At 36.8% G+C, this 13524-nt stretch overlaps 1 protein-coding gene across 1 annotated transcript; it reads right to left on the bottom strand.

Annotated features, from left to right (window-relative positions):
• Positions 1-8941: 8941 nt before the first annotated feature.
• Positions 8942-12660, bottom strand: LOC141606758 (receptor-like protein EIX1). The gene is made up of 2 exons (XM_074426037.1): positions 10847-12660; positions 8942-10392 (listed from the first exon to the last, which is right to left on the bottom strand). The coding sequence occupies exons 1-2, from the start codon at positions 12588-12590 to the stop codon at positions 9257-9259; spliced, it is 2880 nt and encodes a 959-aa protein (XP_074282138.1). The 5' UTR covers positions 12591-12660; the 3' UTR covers positions 8942-9256.
• Between the last annotated feature and the right edge of the window lie 864 nt (positions 12661-13524).

Here is a 13524-nt window from a genome sequence, read left to right as displayed (position 1 = left end):
AATACCAAAAGCAACCCAAAATCGCATATACGTGTTGGAATGAGTCCACTAAAATGATTTCCTCGTAGGTTGAGGATTTGCAATCCAGTATCCGCGGCTACCTTTCCAAATTGTATCTCTCCGGACAACATGTTGTCACTGAATTCAAGCACCTTTAGGTTGTTTCCAATATTAAAAAGCGATGAAGCATTATTACCATCAAAAATCGCCCCCGATAACTGATTGGAAGACAAATCTATCACTTGAGCATGTTGTCCCAACCATTTAGGTATTGTCCCAGATAGCAAGTTACTGTGAAGGTCCAGCCACCACAAGTAATTACTATTTTGCGGCAAAGAACCTATAAAAAAAGAAGTTACTGTGAGAAAAAGAAGTTACTGTGAGTCTGTGAGAAGACAAATCTGTACTTACAGTTCGAGGTTTAATGTAATACGGAGTATAGTTTTAAGAGAAGTTTGACAATGAACCTGTAAGTCGATTGCCAGCAAGACGTAATTCTTGAACAGAGCTCAAGTTCCATGGCCATCCGGGCAATTCTCCTGAGATGCCAGTATAGGAAAGATCCAAGTATTGGATCTGAGTTTGATTCCTTAACCATTGAGGAAACACCGTGTTTATCACACAAAAATGGGCATTAAAAACTGTAAGTTGAAAGGAAGGTCGCCAGTTGAAACTCGAGTCAAGATTGAGATTAACAGTATTGAAATTCATATCCAAATAGGACAATTTCGAGAGGTTTCCAATGCCGAAGACGGTACCTTGAAGGGAGTTCGTTGAGATGTCTAGGTGCTCTATCTGAGTTAAATGTCCTATAAAGTCGGGAATCAATCCGCTCAACTTATTGTATGACAAATCCAAATATTTTAAAGCGGACAATTTCACAAAACATGTAGGTACTCCACCTTTAAACTTATTGCCTGCAAGATCAAGGTAATACAATTTCTTGAATTGTCCCAACAAAGACGGTAAACTACCGTTCATTGTATTATTGTGTAGATTAAGGTATTCCAACTCAAAAGCACCACACCCTGATAAACTCGAAAAAAACTCTAGGATATCTCCTTGGGGAATAGTATTGTGTGACAAATCCAAGTGTTTGAAATTGCAACGATATCCCATACTTGGCATAATCCCACCCTCCACAGAACTAAAGCCATTGTAACTCAAATCAAGTACTTCGAGACGCTTCATTGCTTTAAGCCAGAGCATAACTGACCCATTAAAATTATTGTTACCGAGAGTTAGGGATCGAAGAGAAACCATATTTTTGAAAATAGGTGGAAGTAGACCTTTGAAGCCATTCAACGAAAGATGAAGATGTTGAAGAGTGGGGAAATATGTATTAGAAGTATTAGATATTACTGCCTCGGATAAATGCGAGTTATATAACAAGCAATTAGATAGCCTAAGCGCTGAAAGTGAAGGAAGTGTCATGAGAGCTTTAAAAGTGTCGTGTGCTCGGGACAGGTTATGATTGCTCATGTCAAGAGACTGCAGTTTTAAAAGCCTGGATACCCATCCTAAGCCTTCACTATATAGACTTTGGTTGTAGCATCGTCTATCATGATGAAGATCAAGGTGTACGAGATTTGTGAGGTTGCCAATTTCAGAGGGGAGGGGGCCGGAAAAGCCAGCGAAAGAGAGATTTAGATACCTTAACTGTCTCATGGATCCGATAAATTCTGGAATTCGACTTCCAGAAAAGTCATTCCCACTCAAGTCCAAGTGAGTTAGGAGCTTTAGTTCAAGCAAAGTCGAACTTACTCCAGAAGACACCATGGAAACTTGAGGATCGGGGTGACAATATTTACAACAGTCCCCGCCAGCATCGTCATAGAGCTGTGATAGCTGACTCCGGAGATTCAACTTGACAACATTGTGAGTGACATTGTCACAAGTAACTCCGTGCCATTCACAACAGTCTTCACCGACCCATGATGAAAGGCGCTTCATAGGATCATGGGTAAAGCTCTGTTTGAACTTCAACAGAGCATCTAGTTCATGCTTTTTGCACCGTATGACGCTTAAGGATTCAAGTTCTTCGCCGTGTACACATAGTAATGCATTGAATACCTGCAAAAGAACAATGACAAAGAGAAAGGAGATTATTCTCATCACAAAGGATATTAATCTGTTCTTATTTTAGGAATAGAACATAGAACTTGGTTCTTTAATAGGCGAGAAAAGTTGAAAAGTATTTTGCAGTCCTAAATCCGTTGTTTACGTTGGATGTAAGTTTGTAACATCCATATACAGTATCAACCAATTTTCAAAAAAAATTAAATGCATTTCAAACATCTGTATCGACATTCATACAGAGCCAAGTCAAGGTCTTTTGTGATCTCTTTCTGGTGAAATGAACATTCTATTGATCATCTTCTTCTTTCTTAATCGTAATTTGTAAATCGTAAATACTCTGTATAGTGACGAAGAGAAAAGAACATGGTTTCACATACTACAAGAAAAGAGTTTCACTTCACATAGTTAAAGGAGTTTTCATCGTAAAACTTATTGGCAATAAACATTGGTTCATCAAGAACTGTATAGTGTTGTAAAAATAAATGCTGAGTAATAATTTTCGCATCTCTTAAAAATTCGCTAATATGTGATTATAATAATTCCAGCAAATACACTGCATTTTCATTATTCTGAAAAAATTTGAGACTAGTGACGAAGGAGTCAAATATTAAATTACGCGTCACGAATACTTCTACATGGTGACTGGAGAGTATAGTCCTAGTGTTTGACTACGAAGCTTGAAAACATGTAGCACTGTGCTATTGTCAAGTTGTGTAGTACACAAAGGTTGAATTGAATGTCAGGTAGAACTAGAATACAATATAGCCTGACTAAAATTTCAATGCATCATAAACACAAATAACATCTCATTCATACCAACCCGTCCCAATCATTTGTTTAGCCATTTAATTCATACCTCTCTATCTATTGCAGCATAGTTTGATTAATCCGGTCATTTTTCTAGGCATTGTTTTTTTAAAGTTGAATTCTCATTTCTAGTAAAAATTGGATGAAAGGTACTGTACACAATATAGCATGACTACAATTTCCGTGTTGCATAGATATAAGAAATGAACGCAAAGCAGTTTATCCACACCAGATAACACAATCTAACATCTCCGGCAAAGCTATTTAGAGCTATGACACCAGACAACACAATCTAACATCTCCGGCATACCCATTTAGAGCTATGACACCAGATAACATCTCCGGCAAAGCTATTTAGAGCTATGACACCAGATAACACAATCTAACATCTCCGGCATACCTATTTAGAGCTATGAGCCTATGACACCAGATAACAACACAATCTAACATCTCCGACAAAGCTAGAGCTATGAAGCATGCAATTCATACCTCTTTATTTGTTGTGGCGTAACTTGATGACAGCGGTGTTTATCCACCTTGAATGGCTATGTAAACCGACTGGGTCAAAAGGAGGCGGAATAATGACACATAGAGCTGTATCCAAAGGATTTCTTAATCAGAGATTCCATCATAAACTTCTTTTGATTATCGAACAAAGCTCAATAGCATTTCTTGAATTTTAATAACATACTGTTATATTTATAAAAGCAAATATGCATCATAAGTCGGGAATAAGACGGTCTCACATGTGAAATTATCATTTACGAGTTTAATCATTCTAAACAATACTTTCAACAGAAAATTAACATGTATTTGTAACTGTTAAATTCGACAACGGGTCTGGGCCGCACCCAAACTGAGGAGAAAGAGTCCACGACGTAGGCCCAAGAGGGTTCCACTCTAAAACCAATTGGCAGTAGAATGAGTAACCCCTTGCCTTATAAGGTGGTAATTCTTCTCCTCTTTTATCAATGTGGGACAACCCTCACATGTGGGAACTTTGGGTTTCTTCACATTCCTCCGCACATGTGAGGCCCACTTTTCGCACAGACTGGACAAATTCATTCAACTGAGCAACTTTGCTCGTCCAGCTGCAAACATGGCCCAGTATTAATTCAGACCGGACAAATTCAACTGAGCAATTTTTTGCTCGTCCGACTGCAAACTTTGGCCCATGAAACCCAGGTCTTTAGCCATGGGCTCTGATACCATGTTAGAATCGCACACGGGCCTGGGCCGCACCCGTCGAGAAGGAGAGAGTGTCCAGTTTACAAGTCCAAGGAGGTTCCATCCCAAAACCAATTGGCAATGGGAGGAGTAGCCCTTTGGATTGTAAACTAGATCACTCTTCTCTATCGCCCCCTCACATGTAAGGTCTCCCTTTCGATCGATCGACAGGAACGCCGCAATTTTTCGAACCTGTTTCGTGGCGCAGGAACGTCGTCGCTTTTTGGACCTGCTGAATAGTGGCCCAGTTTTTCGTCGGACGGGAACGTCGTCGCTTTTGAGACCCGTCTTCGCCTCACAACACAAGACTAAACCTTGGGCTCTGAATAGTGACCTGCTGTTAAGATTATAGAGGAGAGATTGCATAAGGGAGAATTGTATTATTGATTTGTTGATTCTAATTCAATACAAATGCATATATATAATAAACCCTATTAGGTTAAACCCTAACCCTAGACAATAGGCGGCCTTAATGGGCCTAATATCCTAATACCCTCCCGCAATCGTAAAGGCAGTACATTGTACGAACTTTACGATTGGAGAATTACAAAAAAACATAATCAATAAAAAAAAAGGTCTTCATCACTTCATCTCGATCTTTCTTCAAGAAATTTCTCATTTTCACAAGGTGGTAAGGGGTGCGTATAGGACTCGCCAGACAATTTTCATTGCGTATAGGACTCGCCAGACACTTTTCTTTGCGTAACTCGCCAGTTTTTTTCATTGCGTAACTCGCCAGTTTTTTCTGTGCGTATTGGTCTCGCCAGACAATTTTCTTGCGTAACTCGCCAGTTTTTTCTTTTCTTTTGTACCACCTTGATAAAAAATCGAAAAATTTTCTTTTAGAGCAATCTTCAGGAGAAAACACATCATTAAAAGACTTTTATTTATTTTTTAACAACAATAAGATAATTGTAATTCCTTATGCAATTCATACGGTCATGGGGTCAAACACTCAAACCACATCATTAAAATATCTCTGTTTTTTTGGATCTGTTGTAACAATTGATGGGATCAACGATGATAGGCAATAGCAAAACAAGAAAAAGCTATCACTGGATCACTGCCGTAGAACATTTTTTTTTTTTTTTTTTAAATTGGGTTTTTGATTGAGTATCCTACCGGTGGGTGTGTAGTTTTCCGGCCACCCACCGGTAAGAATGCGGAAACGGTTTCTAGAGTCCTCAAGAAAGAGGCTCTGATACCATGTTAAATTCGACAACGGGTCTGGGCCGCACCCAAACTGAGGAGAAAGAGTCCACGACGTAGGCCCAAGAGGGTTCCACTCTAAAACCAATTGGCAGTAGAATGAGTAACCCCTTGCCTTATAAGGTGGTAATTCTTCTCCTCTTTTATCAATGTGGGACAACCCTCACATGTGGGAACTTTGGGTTTCTTCACAGTAACAAACATACATCAAAAATAATTCTCAATCATTCAATTAAAACAACTAATTGCAACATTAACTCCTCCATCACTTGCATAGTACTCCGTATTCCAATAACAAGTCAATTACATCAAAATTCAGTTCTTTGATGTTTATTTGAAGTGGGTATTTGGGAAATTACATCAAATAGGAAATTGTAAATTGGGGATTTGGAAAATGGAGGGTTTAACAGTAGAAAGTGATGATCACATTACAGAAATTGGTAAATACTCCGTAAAAACGTAGTAAGTGTAGGGAAATACTTACAGATTTTGGGAAAGTTCGCATCTTGATGATGATTATGATTCTGGGCATGCATGAAGAATGATTAGGTGGTATTTCACATTTTATGGTAATTTTTTACATTTTATTCGTTTTAAGTTTAGGGGTGGGTATAGGTTTGGAATGAATCAGTAAAAATATGGGTTTTATAATTCATACCTCCAACCCATGAATCATGAGTATCAAATAATGAAACCGAAAACCATGAAAAACTCTTATTTTTTTTTCATTTATCTGATTAAATCTTTATTTCATGATTTTTCTATATAAAAAATAAATATTTTTAATGTTGTATTTTAGATTTTTTAAACTTTGATTGAGTTAAACTCCATTCAACCCAATACTGAAACAAACACAAGGTATCGATTATGATTCATGATTCCAAACTCATACCCACGCGCAAACCAAACATATCACCCGTCTATCTAAAATGAGAATTTGCAATAACCTAATTCATTGGTATTTTGGGTGAGATTTTAATTGAAAAATGAGTTTTTTTTTTAAATAATGATGAGATATAAAACATTTACCATTTCTTATTTGGAGGGATAATGTTATCGAATTGGTGTCCACGGATGACAAGATTTACGGTACCAAAGACTCAGTTACATCCTCTATATACTAAGAGAATAAGAATTCTCAATTATTTTTTCACCATAATATAATCTTATAATTAATTTCTAATTTTTTCATTAAACTTAAAATTATGATCTTTTAATTAAAATAAAATAAAATTGATATAAAACTATAACTATAAATTGCTAAATTTACAATAGTTATTACTTTAGAAAATGCTTGACAAATGCTTACTATTAACTTCATGACAAAAAAATTCATTAGAATAATTGGAGAAAATTTATAAAATGAAATCCTTTGTTTTATGATAAAAAAAATATTTTTCATAACTTTATTCAATTTTTTGTGATTAGTATTCAATTTCAATTATATTTCAAATCAAAGTTAAATATTAAAAATTAATGAGGTACTAATTTAATTTAAAATTAATGAGTAATACCCTGAAAAATAAAAACTCTATAAAATGCATGCGCGGGATCTATACTAGTTCCAATTAAATATTTTTCCTAATTATTATTATATTGTTTCCAAATTCCGACATAAAATCAAAAGTTACAATATCTGATATGGCTTCCGATCGGGAGCCTGCTCCTACAGCATCCCAAAGTCCCGAGTTTCCCTTGCTGATGAACTCGTGCGCGCACAACAAACCCATTGTGATCCTGATTATGCATCAGAGTGCTCGTGTTTAACAACGGCGTGAAGTCCGTAGGATATGCAGTACAGAGTTCAAATCACATAATGCAGTAAAACAGAAGGAATACATACAAAAAAAGCGGCCGAATTTAGGAAAGGTAGAGAGAAGGGGGAGGTAATTCTTAAATTATCAGGTAGAGAGAAGCGGCCGAAACAGATTTTCTCTCTCTACCTTTCCTAATTCTTAAATTATCAGACCGAGACGCTTCATCGCCTCACCATCTGTTTTGTTTGTTTCGCCGGAGAGGTAACCGTCCGGCGCCTGCCTGAAGCTCAATCTTCGTTTGTTTTTTTCAATTTCCATGTTTTAATCATCCTTCAGGTTTGATTTTAGTTCTATCGTCTGTTAATACTAATTTCTCCTCGGTTTTTCCTCTTTGGTTGTGTGTTTTGTCGGACTTCTCCTGGAGATTGTAAATTGAGGTTTTGGTAAATTGAGGGTTTAACAGTCGAAAGTGATGATAAATTACAGAAACTGGTTTGTGAGTTTGGGATTATGAATTATGATGGGAGTAGAACCGGCAAAACAAGCCCGGCTAAATGGCCCAGCCCGAAAAACCTAACCCGTATCCGACTCGACGAAAAAAGTGAGGACTCAACTTGACCTGTAACACGAATTGACCGATTCTATATGATCCAATCCGAACGCTTATTGTTGCACGCAATCCATTATCCTAAATAGTTTGAAAATTGCCGACCCCAACCCCGAACTCGACTTGACCCAATCCGATCAAACCCATTCTTGCAAACACAAAAGTGACACGGTCCGAACTAGGCTTCACAAAATTGACGCGACTTGAATTAACCGACCCACACCCGAATTGAGGAGCCGAATCTTACTGAAATTTGAATTGACTCGACCCTATTCAACCCAAACCTAATGGTTATGACAATCGCAAACTGAGTGTTATCCCCAAATAAATAATAAGGGTTTTTCCATGATGTACCCCATATTTATTCGAATTGTATGATATTAATATTAATTAAAAATTGTAGAATATATTTATAATATTAATTATAAAAGTAATAATGTTAAAATGCACTAATTGAACTAACTTGATTAGAACTGAACTATAAATACATTTGAATTGACCTGAGTTATATTGAATTTTATGACCTCAAATTAAATCGAAAAAACAAGGCTTTACATGAACGGAACTTTTCTGAATTTATAAGCTTTGATTGAATTGAATTTATAAAATATGAAATAAATTTATAAGATATAATTTTTTTTAAAACTTATCGCATAAATCTAAACTGAACTTAAAATAAAAACAACTTTATATGTAAAATAACATGACCTAACTCCGTGAGAAACTAAGTTCATATATAACAACTTTATATGTAAAATAACATGACCTAACTCCGTGAGAAACTAAGTTCATATATATCTTTATAAAGTAGTTACGTATAGATTTGGCAAAATCGAACCGACTTGACCGAACACGAATAACCCGACCCGTATTCAACTCGACACCCAAACTGAGGAACCTGAGATTGACCCGATCAATATGACCAACCCGAATGTTTATTATTGCACACATTCCATCCCTAAATAATTTGATAACAAAAAGACCCGAAAATAACCCAACCCGAATTAACACGACATGATCTACAGCCAGAGCAAGTGCCCGTGACTTTCACAATACAGGTTAGTAAGCATACATAAATTGTATTTCAGATGAATATCATCGACACATCTGTCTATAACAGTGAGCCTTTCTTATCACCTACGCTGCTGCAAACCGCAGAATTGGCTCTGCACTATGTTATGCTTACGGCATCTGCAGGAAGGAAGCCAGATTTATATTACCAAGTAAGGAATTATATGCCTGCCTATAACTCCAGGAATATTTATTGCTGTTAAAAAAACACTAAGACAAAAAGAAATACATACAAATCGTTATTCATTGACAAACCCATTGTGATCCCAAACTACGACACCCAGACCACAACCTTAATCATCGATAATGGCTACATCAACGTACTCGGAAGTTATACATTACATACAAATCATTATTACTAACACGAACTCCATATATGGTACAAACTACAAAGTTCAAATCACATAATGCAAGTAAACGGAAGGAATACATACAAAACGTTAACAAGATCTATAATGCACCAGAGTCTTGCTGTGTATCGGAATTCATACCATCCTTATTAATTCTCATTGAACCTCCTCTTGAACCTGTTCACCCTCACTTTCACCGGCACATAAATTCTATCGCCAAGATCCTCTACATACCGAAAATAAGCTTGTCTCCAACTCCTCTTTATCACCAGAGTTCCAACCACGCCCCAAAATCCAGTAGCGACACCTGACATTACGGCTAAGATGAACCACATCTTATCATATTTATCTTCTTTCTTAACATCATCTTTTCCAGTGATAAGATTAACATTTGTCAAACTTGGTGCAAGTTCGGTGCAATTGTTCGGCAAGGGAAACCCGCATAAACCCGAATTGCCCGCATAGATAGATGGGTCATCAAGAGTTTGGAGTTGATTACCTGTTGGAATAGGCCCATGTAGGTTGTTGTTGGACAAATTCAACTTGCCTAGCCATGATATGGAAGATAAACTCTGTGGTATAGTCCCTGAAAGATTGTTATTCGACAAGTCTAAAGATTCAACCGTCTTCAGATTGCCTATATTTTCTGGAATGTGTCCTGTTAGATGATTATATGACAAGTTCAACGCAAACAATGCCGATATATTTGTGAGCTCCTCAGGTATTGTGCCGACTAGATAATTGCTTGAGAGGTCAATTATGGATTGACCCCTTATTGTTCTAGTGGACAATTCACTTATTCCCTTAACAATTACGTCAGTTTGTAGATCGCTACTACTAATATAAGCACCACCATCAAATCTCACAGAGCCTAAACAGAAAGGAATATGTCCATTCAAAGAATTCTTAGCGAGCTCCAATACTTGAAGCGACTTTATTTTGCAGAGTTGCGAGGGAATGGTCCCATTAAAATGATTTCCTCGTAGACCGAGGAATACCAATTGAGCATCAGGGGATACTTCTTTAAATTGTATCTCTCCCGACAACATGTTGTCACTAAGATCAAGCATGGATAAGTTTTCTCCGATATTGAAAAGTGATGAAGCATTATTTCCATTAAAGATTGCCCCGGTTAGGTTATTTGAGGACAAATCTATCACTAGAGCATTTTGTAAATGGCCCAGCCATTGAGGTGTCCCAGTAAGCGAGTTGTTGTGAAGGTCCAGCACCTCGAAGTTACAACTATGATAATGTCCATCACAAGCTATATGTTGCGGCAAGGATCCTATAAGAAAGTTAAAACTGTTTAAATAAATAAAATCACGAGTTACCATGGTATAATATCTAACACAATCAACTCCGCATGTGAGTGTTTTCGGGCATTTACTGCTGGTCTCAAGCCCGGAGAAAGGAAGAGGGTTGTCGTAGGTCTGTGACATCACTGGACTCATTAGATAACTTTTTGAATCAAATTGATCTATAAACTCAGTAGAAAATAAAAATCATGTATCTTTCTTAAAAGAAAACTCTTGCATATTCTAATAACACAAAAACGAAATAATCTAATTTCAAAACATGTATTTTTCCTCAAAATATTCGAAATTCGTAATTAATTCATCGTGATTTCGCGAATTAAGTTTTCCAAAGTTGAATCTGATATAATTTTATTCGCAAACAACTATGCCTCATGATAAGTTGAATGGTTAACTATGTTTCAAGAAAAAAACTATATATTGAACCTGTAAGTCGATTTCCAGAAAGATGTAATCCTTGAAGAGAGCTTGAGTTCCACAGCCATCCGGGCAATTCTCCTGAGATGCCCGTATCAGAAAGGTCCAATTGTTCAATCTGAGTTTGATTTCTTAACAATTGAGGAAACACCGTGTTTATGACACAAGAACGAACATTAAAAAATTGAAGTTGAAAGGGAGGTTGCCAGTTTAAACTCGAGTCAAGATTGAGATTAAGATGGTTTAAACTCAAATCCAAATACGACAATTTTGAAAGGTTACCAATTCCGAAGACGGTACCATGGAGAGAGTTTGATGAGATGTCTAGGTGCTCTATTCGGGTTAAATGTCCTATAAAATCTGGAATCAATCCGCTCAACGTATTATTTGACAAATCCAAATACGTCAAAGCTGACAAATTCACAAAAGATGCAGGAATTCGACCTTTAAACTCATTGTTTGAAAGTTGAAGGTGATTCAAGTTTGTGAGTTTTCCTAACGAGGACGGCAAACTACAATTCATCAAATTATCACGCAGATCAAGGTAATTCAAGTTTGTAAGTTGTCCCAGCGAAGACGGCAAACTACCATTCATCATATTATATGATAGATCAAGGTATTGCAACTCAAAAGCAGCACACCCTGATAAACCCATAAAAGGCTCTAGGATATCTCCTTGGATAATATTATTGACGGACAAATCCAAGTGTTTGAAGTTGCAAGGATTTCCCATAATCCCCATCAACCCACCTTCAACATAATTAAAGACATTGTAACTCAAATCAAGAACGTTGAGGCACTTCATGGCTCTAAGCCAGAGCGGAACTGATCCATTAAATTGATTGCCAAAGAGATAGAGGGATCGAAGAGAAACCATATTTTTAAAAACAGATGGAAGTGGGCCTTCAAAGGCATTTGACGAAAGATAAAGATGTTGAAGAGTGGGAAAAAATGAATAAGAAGTATTCCCTGTAAATGCCTCAGATAGATGCGAGTTGTGTAATTCGCAACCAGATAGACTAAGGGCTGAAAGAGAAGAAAGTGTAATAAGCACTTTAAATGTGTCGTGCGCTCTGGACAGGTTATAGCCGCTCATGTCTAGAGATTGCAATTTTAAAAGACCAGATGCCCACCCGAACCCTTCACCATATAAATAATTTTGTTCATCACAGAAATCAACATGAAGATCAAGGTGTACCAGATTAGTTAGGTTGCCAAGTTGAGGCGGAAGGAGGCCAGAAAAGTTAGTCGAAGAAAGATTTAGATACCTCAAATGCGTCAAAGATCCTATGAATTCTGGAATGTGACTCCTAGAAAAGTCATTCCCGCTCAAGTCCAAGTAAGTTAGGAGCTTTAGCTCGAGCAAAGCCGGACTTATTCCAGAAGATACCATGGAAACTTCAGAATCCGGCACACAAATTATAACCTGCAAGAGATCATCAACGCCATAACCATCAAATAAATTATTATTGATATTTGGCGGCATAGTACGGAGATTCAATTTGACGACATTGTGAGTGACATTGTCACAAGTGACTCCGTGCCACTGACAACAATCTTGACCAACCCATGAAGTAAGGCGGTTCAAAGGATCTTTGGTAAAGCTCTGTTTGAACTTTAACAAAGCTTCAAGTTCATGCTTTTTGCACCTAACGAAGCCTAAGGATTCAGGCCGTTCTTTGCCAAGTCCATATTGTAATGAATGGAACACAAGCAAAAGAACAACAACAAAGAGGAAGCGGGTTCTTCCCATAATACTAAGTGGAAATTAATCAGTTTTAATATTCTGTTTTTGTGACTGGTATCTTCCAAGTTTTCAGTGCGTGGTGCTTTAATATGTGAGGATAAGATGCATGCTAGTATGTACCGAAAGTTGAAAAGTCTTTCATCGGTCGTCGTCCGTCGTCTTTCGTCTTTTGTCTTTCCTAAACTCCTTATCAACCAAAGTTTCTACACCAAGTTTTACGTTGCAAGGTCCATGTCAAATGTGTATTGACATATTCATATGGACCCAAGTCAAGGTCGTCTTCTGTTTCCCTACCACCCTTTTGCACGGTTCTAAATTTGTTAAAAAGGGTTAAGAGTTTTCACTTCATAAGATCGAAATTAAATAAATTTCTTCGTAAAACTAACTGACAATAGGAAAAGTAGATCATTTATTTATAGATTTTGAAGTGTTTATAGAAAGAGTAAACATCAGTGCCAAGTATTAGTAATACTCATGCTAAATTTGTATATACATGACCCTCTTACAATCTCAGTACCCGTATAGTCGGATATACATACAATTATTAGTAGACTATATAAATAGTTGTATACAACTGATAAAATAGATTTGGCGCTTTATAATAAAGGATTTGAGCTTTTATGTGGAGAACATTTTACTAGCATTATTGAAAAGAATTTGAACGCCTAAGAAATTAAAATCCAACTCAAAAATTTTAAAAGCTGAAAAAGATTGCGTATAATCTCAATTATATTTATATTGGATGTACTATGCTCATATACATCTGGATATATAGTTGGAGAAATTAAAATCCTGCAAATACGATGCACTTTCAAATTACTCGCCAGCCGCCACTAATTTTCCGACATGGTGAATATGCAGATTGTCTATGGTACATGACAATAATCTTTGTAGTATTGCAGTAGAAATAGTTTGACTTCGCATTTCTAGTAAAAATGGA

This window comes from Silene latifolia, chromosome 10 (assembly GCF_048544455.1).
Source record: "Silene latifolia isolate original U9 population chromosome 10, ASM4854445v1, whole genome shotgun sequence".
Taxonomy (NCBI): Eukaryota; Viridiplantae; Streptophyta; class Magnoliopsida; order Caryophyllales; family Caryophyllaceae; genus Silene; species Silene latifolia.
Note: the sequence above shows the minus strand (reverse complement) of the source record. Positions and strands in the feature narration are given on the sequence as shown.